The 15,770-nt window shown below is 44.9% G+C and overlaps 2 protein-coding genes across 3 annotated transcripts in view; one reads left to right on the plus strand and one right to left on the minus strand.

Moving 5' to 3' along the window:
- The window catches only part of LOC119443040 (tyrosine-protein kinase HTK16-like), a 30,989-nt gene extending 16,544 nt beyond the window's left edge, over window positions 1-14,445 (minus strand). The window contains exons 1-11 of the mRNA XM_037708168.2: window positions 14,283-14,445; window positions 13,997-14,128; window positions 12,519-12,671; window positions 10,850-10,999; window positions 9,645-9,826; window positions 6,388-6,631; window positions 6,151-6,221; window positions 5,208-5,333; window positions 4,432-4,540; window positions 4,120-4,221; window positions 1,521-1,591 (exon numbers count right to left, since the gene is read on the minus strand). Coding sequence (XP_037564096.1) covers window positions 1,521-1,591; window positions 4,120-4,221; window positions 4,432-4,540; window positions 5,208-5,333; window positions 6,151-6,221; window positions 6,388-6,631; window positions 9,645-9,826; window positions 10,850-10,999; window positions 12,519-12,671; window positions 13,997-14,128; window positions 14,283-14,319 — 1,377 coding nt within the window. The 5' untranslated portion in view covers window positions 14,320-14,445. The remainder of the gene's footprint in view (window positions 1-1,520; window positions 1,592-4,119; window positions 4,222-4,431; window positions 4,541-5,207; window positions 5,334-6,150; window positions 6,222-6,387; window positions 6,632-9,644; window positions 9,827-10,849; window positions 11,000-12,518; window positions 12,672-13,996; window positions 14,129-14,282) is intronic.
- A 302-nt stretch (window positions 14,446-14,747) lies between these two features.
- Window positions 14,748-15,655, plus strand: LOC119443045 (acylphosphatase-2-like). Of its 2 annotated transcripts, XM_037708176.2 has the most exons (5): window positions 14,766-15,064; window positions 15,125-15,167; window positions 15,245-15,261; window positions 15,348-15,457; window positions 15,526-15,655. In XM_037708176.2, the coding sequence occupies exons 2-5, from the start codon at window positions 15,125-15,127 to the stop codon at window positions 15,644-15,646; spliced, it is 291 nt and encodes a 96-aa protein (XP_037564104.1). In that variant the 5' UTR covers window positions 14,766-15,064; the 3' UTR covers window positions 15,647-15,655. The 2 variants fall into 2 exon arrangements, with proteins under 2 accessions (XP_049518516.1, XP_037564104.1); XM_049662559.1 differs by lacking the exon at window positions 15,245-15,261 and having other exon boundaries at window positions 14,748-15,184.
- Window positions 15,656-15,770: the final 115 nt, after the last annotated feature.

Here is a 15,770-nt window from a genome sequence, read left to right on the forward strand (position 1 = left end):
CAAATATATGCAAATATGTGCTATGCAATTGAAGCATAAGAATTTAGTTACGTTCCTTAGCACAACTCACTCGGCAACCATGAGAGATGTCAAATTCAAGAAACAAAGCTGTGACAAAGCCTAAAATAGCTCTTGATTACAATAACTCTATGGGAGGAGGCACTGAATGGCGCAACAAAAATCTGTTGTGCTACTACTAACTGTCACTCTACAAAGGCCACAAGATTTATTCCAGGAAAATATTCTAGCACCTGCTTGACATGGTCATTTTCAATGAATTCTGCCTCTGCAAGAAATCTGGTGGCAAAGTGAAGCTTCGGGATTTTTAAATTAAACTTGTGGAGCTGTTGCTTGAGCATTACCAAGACGACAAAAAACAACCGAGGACATCCAAGGCAAATATGGCTCATGCATGTGTTTTTGGCTGGTAAGTGCATTAGCAGAATGAGACCAGTGGTAAAAGCCACAGAGAAAGACGACCCCGATTGATGGAAGCGTGTAGGGTGCAAGAAATGCAGTTGATCAGCCTTAAATGGACTGTGGTCCTGTGTACGTGGTGGCCTATCCCTTTTGGATACCGATGCTGTCAGGTCGGGCGCTGGACACCTGTGCCACAACATAAGTGGTCAATTTGCTGATGCGAAATCGCAGAATGTGCTACTGGAAAATGTTTCCTCCGCCCGCTAGTCTGTGTGCTATGGCGATGCTCTAGGCATATGAAGTTCGTGAGAATCCTTGTGTCCTATGAAGGTCGCATGCACACCAGACGTCGCATCGGGCGCAAGTGCTAGAAGGTTTGAATTGAGGGGGGAAGCCTTCGTTTCGCAGGCGGCACATGGAAATTGCAAGTGCTATCACTGCCACCGGGTGAGTCATGCGAGATCACTCCGAGATTACCCGACTCTCTTTGGCCACCAGCAAGCCGCAAGTGCAGAAGACTGTGCCGCCACTCCCGTATCCCCACACGTGGTTAGTCAAACAAGCTTTTGCCATGGCAATAGCCACGGCTGCCCGTATCCCCAGATGGTAAGTTGGAAACCCCTTGTTACGTAGTGTATTATTCTCTTTGAGGGAACCCTCAGTGTTGTAAACTATAGCTAGCTGGCCGCTGAAATGTTAGTTGCAAATGTAATAACTGCTTTCCGAGTGTAGAAGTGGTTGCCGTCCATTGTTTCCTCTAGCTTGTACTGCACCGCAGTTGATGGGTAGGCGCGCACCGCAGTCGGTGCGCAGTGTGCCAAGGCGTAGCACCATTGGCACCACCTTATCTCTACAAGCTTCAGCGCTGGTTGCCCATTGTGCCCAATTCTGATGCAAATGCCACAAATATAAATAGCAAAAAAAGCAAAGACATCCTGCTTTGACCTCCCCCCCCCCCCCCCCTTTTTTATTAGCAAAGAGGAGGAGCGTTACCATCTGGGTTGGCCACAAAGGCCAACTATCAGACAGCGCCTATAAAAGCCGGCTCATGATCCAAATGCCCAAGACAAAAACTATACACAAAGTGCAAGCAAGCTTACCTCAGTGCCTTCAGAGGTCAGCCATAGACCTTGCAGAACAGAGCCATACTCTCCTTCCCCCAGCGTCTGACCTGCATAAAACACTTCGCTGAGCTGACAGCATTTCCTTTCTTGCAGGTGTCCTTTCACTTTCTCAGCTTTCCTTATTACTGGATGCTTTCTCTGCTCTACTCATGATGATGATCTGTGGAGCTCGATGGAGCAAGGGCCAGGTCTGGCCATAGAGTGCCAAGCAAATGATCCTGCGTTTTCAGTGGAACAATGAATTGTGAAGGGTAGATGTAACATGGCTGTAACGATGCCTACAAACATTTGCTCTAAAGTGCATAAAATATATGCGTGTGGGGAAAGGATACAATATTCCTTTTTATAATTTTTTTTTCGCTTGTACTTGCGGACTCAGTAGAATTGCTAGTTTGAATAAATCGGAAACCGAAGTGAAGAAGGCGAGCTGAAGGCAGGCGACACGGGAGCTGGAAGGAAAAAAGAACAAAACGAAAGACAAGAAGTGCTACGTGAAGAACGTGCGGAGGAGCTCGAGCGGCAAAGCCACGGTGGCAGCAGATCGAGTGCAAAGCTCGAGAAGAAGAGCTCCTGCCGTTGTTCCTGCTGCGGTCGAATGACCAAGGATGAGGCCTGCTGAGCGGCTCCTGCCAGGGCGTAAATGCTGAGGGCCATTCTTGGTCGAGGCCTACCAAGGTGCTATCCGCGTGGGTCGACCCTGGGTCGCGGTCCTCGTGAGTTGCGGCCGGACATCGCAGTGGTGTCCGCAACGTAGGCAGGCACCGCATACGGTAGTGCAGCCGTGTGCCAGCGACGGTTCCAGCTGCAGCAACCGTGCTACCTCTGTCTCGGCTCGCCTCGGTGATCGTACCACGCAATGACAAGTGAGCTGTTACGACCCAAACTGTGAGATGGTCTTTTGAACTCTTCACGCGCCGAACGTTGGTGTAGGACTGGTTGTCGTAACTCCCTGTCCTTCTCTGGACTGAGCGTCGCATACATATGTCTGTGCGTGAAGCTTGATCTGTGATGCTGTTTTGTTTTGTTTTCCTTTCCTTTGCCCATCGTTTGTGTGAAAGATAAACATCTTTTTTTTTTTTTTTGCCCACTAGTGTTTCTTACGCATCCTTTCTCAGTCCTAAGAAACACAAACTAGAGATGAACGTCCATAATCATCACAATACGTATTAAATTATGATAATGACTGCTCAGGTATCTCTGTCATACATCTTATGAATGGACGTGTGTAAAAGCTTCACAAACTAGGCTTCGTCTGCAATCATTGAAAAAGTGGCATGCACTGTGGCAAAATGCCGCAACTGAACCAATGCCATTCCAGGGAAATTATCAACAGTATGAACAGTGGATAACCTGTAGCAATGTGCACAGACATAAAACCTTAGAGCCTACAACTTGCTATACACCTTAGATTGAAATATTACTGTACGAAATTTCAGGCATAACAAAGAATACAGCATGTTCTCAATGTAAGAATTTGCCAGCAGGCTGCCATAAAATGGTCCTAGTAAAAAATACTGGACTAGTGTGATCTCTTTTTTTCAAAAATGTTCACCTTCATCTAGTCATCACAACAAAACGGAAGCGACACTGTAAAATCAAACAAAGGTAAAGATACTGTAGTAGAGTCTCGTTAATTCCAACTCCAAGGAGAGCGGAAATTTATTAGAAAAATACGGAATCCGAACTAAGGAGAGCCAATTTAAATATAAAGCTATGAAATTATGCTGTACAACACGCTAAACCAATTTGTCACTGGGCTCGCATTGAAAAAGTTATTTTCGTTCATCAGCACGTGACATGTGCCGGCAGCCTAGGTTCTCTGTAAAGTCCGAATGCGATAAGATCGCACCTCACACTGCTGTTTTCTGTGGGTGCAAGAGGAAGCATGTGAGGATGAGCTGAGAAGCATGGTGGCTTGATGCTACTACTGCGTGCCCAACGTGGCCCAACAAGAAGGGGGGGGGGGGGGGGGAGGCATAGGTGAGCGTGCTGTAATGTGATAAAGCGTGCGCTAAGGAGCTCCTTTCTGCTCTATTTAAGGTGGATGGGAAAGGAGGGCCCACGCCACTCTGCTTGCTGCGGTTCGGTCTTGGCTTCGTGTAGTCTTTCTTCGTCATTTGTACAACACGTGACGTCAAGGTAGCTAGCAACGCATTGAACCTTTACCTTTGGCTCGGGTTTATCCAAAAGGCCATCCATGGGAGCGAGAAAGTTTGTTCGAAATATTCACCGTGCAGTTTTTGGAGTTCAAATTTTCAGGAGGTTTTCGCCATTCAAATACGCAGGACTTTGCCGGAACCAATAGTATTCAAATTAATAGATTTCAAATTATTGAGATTTCACTATATTATGATAAAATAAATTCTTATTCCCAACTACATTATCAACCAAAAAATACAAGGGCTGCTATTGTCACATCATACAGCCCAAGATTTAAGTTCAACAGAAATATGAAAAAGAAAGTTCAATAATTTATCTGGCTTGAACAATGATCATCTGTTCTCTGTGCTTTGTGAAGCCATCATATGGGCTGCCATAGTTGAAAGAAAAACAGAGGCCACTGCACCCCCCTTACCCAGACGGAGGGAATCTCGGCTAATCACAGCCGTCATTGTGGGTGTCTGTCGCTGTGACGTGAGAGACCGGGGTCCCACAGGTGGCGGCTCATCTGGTGCAACTGGGAAAAATAAGCACATCTGCAGCTTAACCAGAGGCTACATTTTACAAGCCACTTTCTTTAGCAGAAAAAAAAGGTCCGCTTCCTGCAAGCAGCTATAGGCAACATGTTATGCTTCAATTAAGCATGTCGGCACAGGTCAGGCTATGCCAGCCTCGCCACATGCTGCAAGCCCTCTCTAATAACACAATTACGGTTGCTTATACTTACGAGGCTGAGCAAGGCGCACAGGCAGACCATCCTCAAAATTGCTGTAGTGGGCCACCAAGTGCTCCAGAGATGACAGAAGCGGGCCATCGTCTATGTGCACGTATGGGCCCTGCACAGTGCATGCAGCATTCTTTTTCCCTTGAAATAGCAGAACTTTGCTAATAGGTACAAATGAGTAGGCACTAACACCAATACACGTATCTAACACATAAGGGTTTACCCAAACCCAGCAACATATTACAATGGGCCATTCCATCAATGCTCCTTCCCTAACAACACAGGTGACCTGTTGTTGATGCTTGTTCTATCCTGCTAAGGCCAATTGCTTCCTAAAAAGTTTGTGTATTAGGCGAAATGAAGGAAATTACGAAAATGATTCTGGAGTGCCAGTCCACGCAACTGCTTCTGAGAAGTGTTAAAGTCATCATATGCCAGTCTGACTGCTCTTCTAGTCAAAACTGCTTTATCTAAATTTAAAATTTTGCTCTTGCCAGCTAAAGTGTTTCACTCTGACGCATTTGGTCTTGAGAAAATTCTTTTACCATGATTCATTTATCACATAGAAGCCTATGCCACAAAAATTGGCACTGAGCAAGATACATGGTTAAATTTTCATGATGAAACTTGCAGAAAGTGGGAATGCTTTCTGTTTTTTGCAATGTAGTAAAGATTCTTGCCTTAAGTAAGATGGCACCAGTGCACTTCACTTCTGGGGTGCCTTCTCCACTCCAGAATTTCTTTTTACATTCTTAGGCAAGCAAAACAATGTATCGTACCTGGGAATGTATCTCAAAGTGGTAGACTGATGTAGGCCCAGCCAGTGAGAGCACATATGAGCTTCGCCGGCCACGCCGCAAGAGGAAAGTGCCTTCTTCGGTCGTGGAGAGAAGCCGCGCTGCACACTGCATTGAGATTGTCTTATGTCTGTACAACAGCTTGCTTTGATTAAACTGCATTCATTTCTCATTCATTTTGCAAACTGCCGTCATGGTAGCTGTCTGTGGAATACAAAAATGTGTGATGTCTAATACCATGGCCCTACTACATTGAACACAATATTTCTCAGCACAAAATGTGGACAATCTGTTAATGGGAAGGTGAAACAGCTGCCATTTGGTTCTGGTGACTTCTGGCAAGCATTTCATCTACTCAACTAGAGATAGTGCCATCACCATTAGTGCATGTGATTGTTCTCTTTTACTTTAAACCTACTATGTTAACATTTTGTGCTTAAGAATACCTTACATATTATTAATTATACATTTTAAAGTGTGGCCCTAAATGTATCAAAAGGACAGAAAGCAGTTTTCCTAAGAAAGTTATGTCTCAGCAAAAGATTCCTATGATGTGCTTTGACTGTAACAGGAGCCTCTCCTGTGTTACTAGGTTGTCGCCAATTACCATTAATGTTTGCAAACATTTAAGTTTGACATAGAAATAAAATAAGTTAGTAGATAACCTGACACACCAAACAGTGATTCATGTTGATGTTGCATTCAATAGCTCTGGCACATACTGCACTGCTAGATTCCGAGGGTCAAGTGCTGCTTTATTACCAGCTTGAAAAGCCATCAATGTTGTGTGTTGTTTGTGTTATATCACTTATACTAGTCCAATGCTGTTGCAGTTTCGTTCCCTAATGTCCACACTACGATTTCCCAACTCTGCGCTTTTGCACCCCTCTCACTGAAAGCCCACACTCTGTCATGGCAGACGCACCTCACGGTCCACGTGAGGAGGATGAAGCCAAGAACCCTTTCCATACGTTGATACGGGTCTCTCGTATGTCTCTGAAAAAAATCCACAAACCAGCGAGTGAGCGATATGCAGTTGCAATGAATTTCCAAATGAACAATTTCGCCTGAACTCTGCTGAACGCTATCTGCGTATAAACACCAAAACTGGCCACTACACTGATGCTGTCTACAACAACACGAGATGTAGCAGGCCACTGACCGAGCAAGTGAACACAGTCGGAGTGCCTCCCTTGGGCAGCCAGATCAGCGGGTAGCTCATGTCGTAAGGTGCGTGGCCTTGCTGGTGCCCCATGGTCAAGTAAAGCACGTACCACACACGCATGGCCCCGTGCAGCCGCCACGTGCAATGGCACCCAGCCGTTATCGGCATCGCGAGCCTGCGCACTGGCTCCTGCCAACAGCAGCTCCTTCACCATCTCAGCATCCGGCCACTCACATGCATACTGTGGAACACAAGAGGCAAGCACATACAACACAGCTTTGCAGGCAAAGTAGTGGCCTCAAAAACAGCACACGAGACACCTGTTTGCAGTCCACGGCAAGAAATGAGATCAGTGAAAACTAATACTCTGGTTAGTCAGGCCAGGCCTACCCTGTGGCTCTTGTCACTAAGCCCAAAGATAGGTTTCCAGCTACTACAGCACTAATTCTTAAATGCTATCATGTGGACATTTGATGTCCATGAAGACATCTCTAGGGGCTATTGAGCGGTCGCTTTTAGTAAAGCACTTTTGTTTTGGTGTTGCCTTGTGTATCTAATGGAGTTTTTCAAAACTTCAAGAATTAGTTTATTTATTTCTAAAAGCAAAAGGTACAAAAGCCAACACAGACAAGGAAGAGTCCCAAAGTCAAATACTGTATCAGGAAACTTGGTTAGTAACAACAAGAAAGAAATTTTAATGACATTGAATTCGTGATAATTGCATGTTATCCCTTAAAACAAAATTTTGAATTCAGAATGCATTTATAAAAATTTGAAAAGTATATTAGTAGGACACATGTATGTGTTCAACACGAACTATAACAGATACTCTGGAGGAAAAAAAAAAAAAAAAAAAAACAGGCAGATATTGACCACATATTGAGGCAAAGCACAAAAACAACACGATGTGAACTATTTAAACATTTTAAAAGAATATTTCATAGTAGATAATGTTCATATCTTTAAAGAATATGCCAAATGATTTTAATGACATAGCTGCACAGCTCAAAAAAACACGGCCACAGGTGAAGAAAAGACAATGTGTCTACCTTTTTTCGTACTGTGCAGCTACATCATGAAGTCATACAAGCTCACCCAAGCTTTTGCACTTCTAAGCCAAATGATTCCAGTGTTTAATGACAGGGAAGGCTAATGTTACTTCATAATACTATTAAGTCTGACATTTAGGCAACAAGAAAATATTATTCAAAGCAGAACTAGCTTAATTATTATTCACCAAAAAGTTAAAATCGACAAATGCAAGTGTCAGTTGATTAATAGGGTGCCTAAAAAACATGACTAAGAGGTTGTAACAAAACAAGTTATGAAAAGATGAGATAATGATAGTGCAAAGTAGAATGCTGGAGTAATAATGAGCACTTCTAATTATGCGGACTGCTTGATTCTATACTCTGTTTCAGTAGTTCTGTGCAGCACTGTGGAAGCTACAGGGTTCTCTGATCAATCAGGGTGGCGAACACATCTTAAACATGCCCTTCCACGCACTGTCGTCTGCTAGCGGTGAGTGTTGCAGCGCAGGCGGCGGCTGCATCTACTAAGGCTGCAACTGCGCAGCGAGATCAGCTGTTGTGCTGGCAGCAGTAGAAAATTCATTCCATATTTGCTCGACACCAAAAAGGCATGGATTTTCATGATATTTCGAGATACACAGGAGAAGGACAGTTACAGAGACGGCAGTGGATGGTGGTGCATAGCTGTTCTTAGTTGGTGGATAACGAATGAAACTCTAGCCTATTAAATAGGTACGGGGTTCCCAGCACCTTACAACCTTCTTAGAGCGACAAGCGGCTCCCAGCCGCACGAAACAGAGCAATGACAGGTCTGTGATGCCCTTAGATGTCCGGGGCCTCCCGCACGGTGCACTGAAGGAAGCAGCATGTCTTTATCCCTGTCTGAAAAGACTGGGTAACCCGTGTAACTTCTTTCGTGATTGGGATAGGGGCTTGCAATTGTTCCCCTTGAACGAGGAATTCCCAGTAAGCGTGAAACATAAGCTCGCATTGATTACGTCCGTGCCCTTTGTACACATCGCCCATCGCTATACCAATTGAATGATTTAGTGAGGTCTTCGGACCGATGTCCGGCGTGGCCTGTCAGTTGTGCCGGTCTGTTGGAAAGACGACCAAACCTGATCATTTAGAGGAACTAAAAGTCGTAACAAGCATGATATTTCAAGATACACAGGAGAAAGACGGTTACGGAGACGGCGGAAGCGGAGGGTTTAGAAGGAGCACTCGGTCAGCGTGTTACACATCTCTTGATCTCTCTTGTAACATCCACTTGTACACGGTGCACTCACTTACATTCATACACGCAGCCATTTTCTTAATATTTGTGCACGTTTACCTGCATTCCTTCTGCACAGCTCCAAGCATGTTCAACAACTTGTTCATTCCTTTCGTGTAAAAGAGCAGCTTGGAAAGATACACAAGCAAGTGTCTGTGGACGCCATTCTTGCGAAGGACGAAGCACTACCCAGGAGGGAGTCCTCTGCGGTGTTGGTGTTGTGGCTGTGCCGACTACAGGTATGAATTTAGCCATTTAGCCAATTTATTGCTAGTACTTTATAAATTCAAACTGATGTCTATACGGCAGCGTTGTATTAATTTTTTTGTCCTCTGCACGTTTTCATTCGAACAAGTGGAGAACTCTATTTTCAGTATCATAGAGCCTTAATAAATATGTTATGAAAGAACGAGGCAAAATCGCACAATAAACCACCCTGCAACCTATAGAGAAGCTTTCAAGTAAACACCTGCTGACAAGAGCACTTGTCAAGGCCATTTAGTGGCCTGACGGCTTCCAAACTGTGGCACTACACCTCGCTGCAGCAAGAATTTTCGTTCATGTAGCCTTGGCTCTGCTGCACGGAACTACTGAAACAGAGATGCAATGTAAAGAAGAAAGGTGACATTGGTAAGTACTGCATTCTGTTCCAAATCGGGCATTGTACCACAAGATGTGCCATGGGGCTCGTTTTTTATTTATATCAAGAAAACAAGCCCAACTCATAACACCTATCCTGTTGTCATAATATCTTCAGCGCTCCTGGCTTCGCCTATAAATCCTCCATTTAGTCTTGGCCAGTGCAAAAATTGCCTAATGCATCAGTGCTCGAGAAATGCTGGCCCATGATTAAACATTTTCACCTGCTCATAGGTCAAAAGACAGCAACTCAAATTTAGTATTGCACAGCTTGTGGTCAACTATCTGAATGTTAGTGTGGCACACACGTGCAGTGGATGGCGGCCACAGATGTCGGGGCCAGATGGAGCAGCACCGGCCGCCAGCAGGGCCGCCAGAAGTTCGGTGTGTCCAGCAAGGCACGCCAGGTGCACGGCTGTGCGGCCTTGTTCATCCTTGGCCTCGGTGGCATAGCCAACTCGCAGCAGCTCGTTCACCACCACCAGGTCGCCTACCAGTCATAAGGTGGGGGATCAGCACCACAGCCACTTAACCCGCCAACCATGCAGCTACTTACCCAAGCCCAGAGGTGGCTCAGAGGAAAAAGGAGAGAGAGAAATGGGTGTAAGTGCAAGAGATGCAACGTGTCTTGAAAGCAAGAAACAGAAAACGTTGCATATGTGACAATGTGCATGCCTGTAGCAGGCCTAGTTTGTGAGGAGCTAGCTTATAATCTAAGCTATCTACTCGAACCTGAATCAATTAGCAGAACAGGGAGGAAGTGGTCACAAGATAGCTCCTTGTTGCAGACACCAAAACTGTATTGCCCAAGGTGGACACCTGAACAGTGTTCATTAAATTCTTATTGAAACATACATAATCATGATAGGGTGTAGAGTTGATATCTAATGTCAACAGTGCTACATTTAGGTTGCTATATTTGGAGAAACAACGGAGATGTCTGCACTCATTGTGAGCCAGTTTCAATCGTATATTTTCAGTATCATTTACTTTTTATACATGAAACCGCTACCATATTTTAGGCCAAGTCACATCCAATACAAGTCAACCTTCCATAACTCGGCATTTACATGGAGTCACAGAGCCCTTTAGGAAACCAGCATGGATGGTGGTACTAGATAAAACTTTAGGTTGTATTGTAGGAAATTCTATTATACAATTAGTAAGTTTCTCGTCTCAAAGCAATTCTGCTCATAGTGTAATTCACATACAAATAGAAAGACCCAGTGCACTGCTTGGTTGCACTGCGCAGCCAGTTTGACAATGGAAAAGTTTACTTCATTGAGGTCAGTGAAGCAGTACGTCTGATGCAGGAAGCCTCCTGACATGCCACTCTAGTGTAACTCGTGAAAAACTATGAATAATAATTTTGCCAACAAATGCAGTGCAAGCTTGGAAGAAACCTAGGCTCCCTGGTAAGGAGGTGGAGGTGTGCCTCAACAACAAGTCAAATCTTAAAAAGCCTAAACTCTGCATGTTCAAAGTAATGTGTGAAAAAAGAAGTCTGACTCACCCTGCCTGGTAGCCCGGTGCAGCAGATTTGTGCGGCCATGGCGTCGTGTATCAGGCGGAGGCGGCCCTCCCCCCGGGCAGGGACGCCCCAGGGGTTGCCCCCAAGGTGCCCCACCTTCTTGGCTACCCTGGTACACCAGCTCCTCCAGCCCTGCCATCCAAACACAGTCACTCTGTCGTGTGCACTCCTCTATGCTTATGTTAGACATGCTGAATATCATGCTTTAAAATATCGCGAGAAGGTCTATAACACAAGCCAGTGCCTTGCTAAGTCCATTTGCTGCAATGCAGCTCAAAGGCTGTTCTCATTTCTAAAGTGATTTGCCAGCTAGCTGCACCTGCTAGCTGTTATTTTCCTTCCTCAGCCTCCAGATGTTAATTTAAACAGTTTTGATGTCCCAAAGCACAGCGCACAACTTCCGGATATAAGTATGACCAAAGAATTTCAAGGTGCGTGTGTTTGTACACATGTGTGCATACGCATGCATGTGCATGCATGGGCAAAGGAAATAACAAATAAGCTAATTCAAAAATTTTGCCAATTAACCCGTAATTGGCAGTGCAGGCTTTATTTCTTGGATAGCCAATTGTTTTTCTGCATAGGTTATTTTTGCTCTCTATAAATGCTTAATTTTGCAAGGGATTGACCTTCTGGCTTTAAGCCCTGGATTTGCCGTCGTACAGGCAATGCATGGTGCCTGTAGCATTACAAGTGTGCATCAAGTGCACTCCTGGAATGGCAGTATCTGTGTCTGAGAGGGACAACTACATATGTTTTGGTGCCCCTCTTCTTGGAATTACTTGAAAATTCAGGGAGCAATAAAGAAACACAGAGGGGTAAGTGTCAGCTCAGTAGCAGCCAAGAACTAACGGCACTGCAGTGCTGAGAATCAAGCACAAAAGCATCTCAAAAACACTTGTACCCACACAATATGCCCATGAGGGATTTTTGGCAGAAAAAGCCGAGCATTTCACTGTATAACAAATGCAGCCATCTAAGGCTCTCAACCAATGTGACCCCTGCCTGTGCTTCCGACTTCCAACACCTGCAGGACATTTCTCACTGTACTTCCAGTGCATAAGGATGATGTCTGGGTGAATTCACAAACCACCCACAATATGCTGCACAAGGCGGCGTTATGTACGCCTTTTCTGGAAACTTCTGTTGTCCATGCCATATGTGAATGTAGCTAAAGCCAATGGGATACACTTTGGAATAGAGAAGTTTGGACTTCAGGCTTCTACCATGGGTAATAATATTACACAAATTGCAGAAGAGAGTTGATGTTGAACTTGCTTGCCAGGAGGCAGGTCCAGCACCTACTGCATCAGGAAACATTCTCTTTCACTAAACAGGCTGATTTTATTGATCAGTGTTAACCAATGATGTCTGTGTTATGTTTCTGTATGTCTTCACCTGTATTGAAATCAAATTCTTTTATTTGTTACAGCTGCCCAGTATACAGAAGGCACTGAAAATAGGCCTCATACCTTGTATTAGTGTTACAATTCCAACTCTTTCAGCTTAGAATGTTGTCGATGTTGTTGTTGCCAATTTAATTAGTTTTATGTGTGGATAATCTAGCTGGTTCATGCAAAACAACCTGTGTGCTGAAAATTATGTCAACAGCCAAGCAAAGTGACCAATAGCAGAGAGAGAAGTCACGTACCGTGCACAACAGGGCCCCCGTCTACGCTAAAGAAGGCATCTTCCCGGTGTCTGTGCACTTGAAGGTGGAGCACCTGACCTCCCTCTGCCACACTCAGTGCAAAATCCCCCGGTGAGGAGCCACTTGGACGTACCAGAAAGAGGCCATCCTCTCCTGCATGTGAAAAGACAGACACCTTGGCTAAGAGTAAAGCAGCAGTGCACGACTTGTGGAGAGTCAGAAAGAGGAGATGCACGCGTCTTCCTCATCAAATATCACTTTGTTCTCTTGCTTTTGCTTATGCTTAGTCATTTTACTCTCATGTGTAAAAGATTAAAGTGAAATCTTAACTGATGAGGTGAGAAAGTCATCTAATGAGAAAGAAATGAGATGAGAAAGGTGAAAAACTCATCTAGTGCATTTGTGGTGGCTCGAGAAATCACAAATATGATTGCATACAAGCATCCGACACCTGACATACAGGCAACAAGCCACCACTGATACTTATGATGAGTTCCGGAGTCGGCGCAACTTTTTCTGCTCTTTTTGATTCAAGTGTGTTCCAATGACAGTGAGGGGGCGGGTTCTGATATGTGCGAAGTTCAAATGGAACACAGATAGCAATGCTGAAGCCGCTGCTTAAGAGCGGGCATTCGACAGGTCATTTGAAATTGTGAATGTAGTCAAACCTTTATTTTCCAACTCTACAGACCGGAATTTGCAGTACTTATATATGGCAGCCACCTTTTCCCAGGAATATGAGAATTGGTGCAATGAATGACAGAAAATAGGCCTCTGCCTGTTCTTCTTGCATGCTTTCTGCCAGTGTTTGTTCATCACGGCTTTATTGTCACCAGCCCCATCAATAAACTCGCAGTCCCCGCATGGGCCGCGTCAATAGATGGTGATTGGGTCAAGGTTAACTATGCTTGCTCTAAATGAAGGTAGGAGAGCAAGAATATCTGATCTATGGTCTGTTCACTACCATCTTTAACACGCAATGTCTACTAGCTTGCTCAAGAGTCACTTTTAACTAATAATTTAGTGGCAATGCAATTTCAAAACTACATGCATTAGTGGCATGAACAGGAAGTAGGTGCTCTTTGGTGGTGCACATGCTGTACTAATTTTACGTCAACTTTTTTCCAATCAAGCCATTGATATTTTAGTACTACTCAGTACTTCTGAAAAATTTTCAAGCAGTCCAACCTTTTGGTAGGTTTACAAGAGCAGTATACTTACAACTGATCTTTCTCTGGAGAACATAAGACACCAAATACTGATGTGCGTGACAACATCGTGTCACTAGAGTATTTATAATACTTGGCGAAAACTGGACTGGAGAAGCGTGAAATAAAGCTTTTCTTGAGCTATATGCACTAGTAGTGAAATTGACGAGCATTTTTCAACGCAACATTTTCTCGATAGGCCGCAGCTGCGAGAGATGTGGAAGCTAAGAGAGAGAGAGAGAGAGAGAGAGAGAGAGAATTAAAGCATGCCTTGAAGTAGGAGCAACCTCTCGGCACCAGCGCGATCAAGAGTAGCATGAAACCATTCGCAGGCATCCGGTGTCTGTACAGCAAGTCTTTCGGAAGTGCTTGTGTCACGGTCGGACATTGAGTAGATGCTTCCTGCAACGGATGGCAACACAGATGTTAAGCAGCATGCGTGGCAATCGAGTTGTTCGACCAGCAGCGTCACGAAATTGTCATGATCGCGCACGAGTGTGTAACAATACATGCCAACTCAATATCCAAGGTCCTACCGCAGCGTTACCGCACTTACTTGCTAGCGGTTCCGGCTGCGTTTCGTGCACATCCATTTCGACGATCACAAGGCAGTCATCTAAGCGACATTGGTGGAAGGAGCAGAAAATAAAGCATGCTCGTCCCGGGCTAATACACGAGTCAGTTCCTCTTGAGTCATGCAACAGAGTGGTTTGTGCGGCTTGCCTGTCCCGTGTCTGGCAAGCAGATGACACACCGCACTCGAGCAGTGCCAGTACACCGATTCATTCGGTAGCTACAAACGGATATCAGCAAGTGTCAGTGCAGCGCCTCCTCTGTCAGTGAGTAGACGTTTCATTATTGAGTTACCGTTTGTGCTCGCAGTAATTTGGTGAATGAGTGTGAAACAATGCTGCGAGAAAACAATTTGCAAGTTCTGAAGATAACATAGACACAACGAGTAACGATGAAACGAAGGCTTAGTGAGCGCATTTTATTGGGGGTAACTCTTGTGGCGGGACATTCAAATAAAAAAAATGCAGTGATGTGTATCTTTCGCTTCAGAGCACGGACGAATGCTACTGCTGTATACGGTACGCAGAGAAACACGGGGTACTCGTTAAGCAGAAAAAGCCGACTGCCTAGGCCCGAACGTGTATGAAAATACTTAAAGAAAAGTAACGAGGCACAGTGGTCCGCCATCACGAAAACAGGTGGATTTGCACCCAACCCGAACCAGAGCAGCCAGAGGGGCCAGAGCCCGGCGGACTGGTGCCGGAGAGCTGAGACAGCTGGAGGTCATTTCTCGCTCGTTTTGGGCTCGCCGACGATTGAATAACGGTCAGATGAAACTATTTGCAACTTCTTGTCATCATCACACCTCAAGTACTTGCCTTACAGATGCTACGCAGTGCAAATTTCGAAGTAATCGGGAAAGTGCAAGGTATGTTGGCTTGCCGTGTGAGGCGCCTGCGGTTGCTTTCAGATTTGACCATACGACCGTGTCGCTTTACCTTCCAGGTGTTTTCTTTCGCAAAGTAAGTACGTGCCACTGAGGTAGCCAGGAGTTGCCATAGCGACACATACGTCTATGGAGTGGTTTCAATTTTCTTTCTCCTGCTAGTGCACCAAGGATGAAGCCGACAGGCTAGGGCTGTGCGGATGGGTGCGCAACACGAGTAGGGGCACTGTTGAAGGAATTATTCAAGGTAGCGCGGACAAGATGAACAACATGTGAGTAGTCCTTGGCTTCCTGTGGCGTGATGATGCCTGGAGTGCAAACTGATTTATTTTCTTTCAAGGAAACACTGGCTCAGCAATGTTGGCAGCCCACAATCGGTCATCAACAGCTGCAAGTTCACGAATGAGAAGACCATCGACAACCTGGAATTCGAACAGTTCAGTATTAAAAAAACGGTCTAAATATTTTGGTACAGGTTGATTGTGCATTAATATGAGTCATTGCTAGTGCAAAAGGCTACATATAGTGAACATAAATTTATTTCCCTAATGAAGTCGATAACCGAGGTGTTGAACATGGTTGGCT

The sequence above is a fragment of the Dermacentor silvarum genome, chromosome 2 (assembly GCF_013339745.2).
Source record: "Dermacentor silvarum isolate Dsil-2018 chromosome 2, BIME_Dsil_1.4, whole genome shotgun sequence".
Classification (NCBI taxonomy): Eukaryota; Metazoa; Arthropoda; class Arachnida; order Ixodida; family Ixodidae; genus Dermacentor; species Dermacentor silvarum.

Coding starts and splice junctions, on each gene's coding strand:
- LOC119443045 (XM_049662559.1), top strand. CDS start 15,125: ATGCTACGCAGTGCAAATTTCGAAGTAATCGGGAAAGTGCAAGGTATG. Junction 15,185..15,347: donor AAGGTATGTTGGCTTGCCGT/GTGAGGCGCCTG, acceptor TTCTCCTGCTAG/TGCACCAAGGATGAAGCCGA. Junction 15,458..15,525: donor GCGGACAAGATGAACAACAT/GTGAGTAGTCCT, acceptor TTTTCTTTCAAG/GAAACACTGGCTCAGCAATG.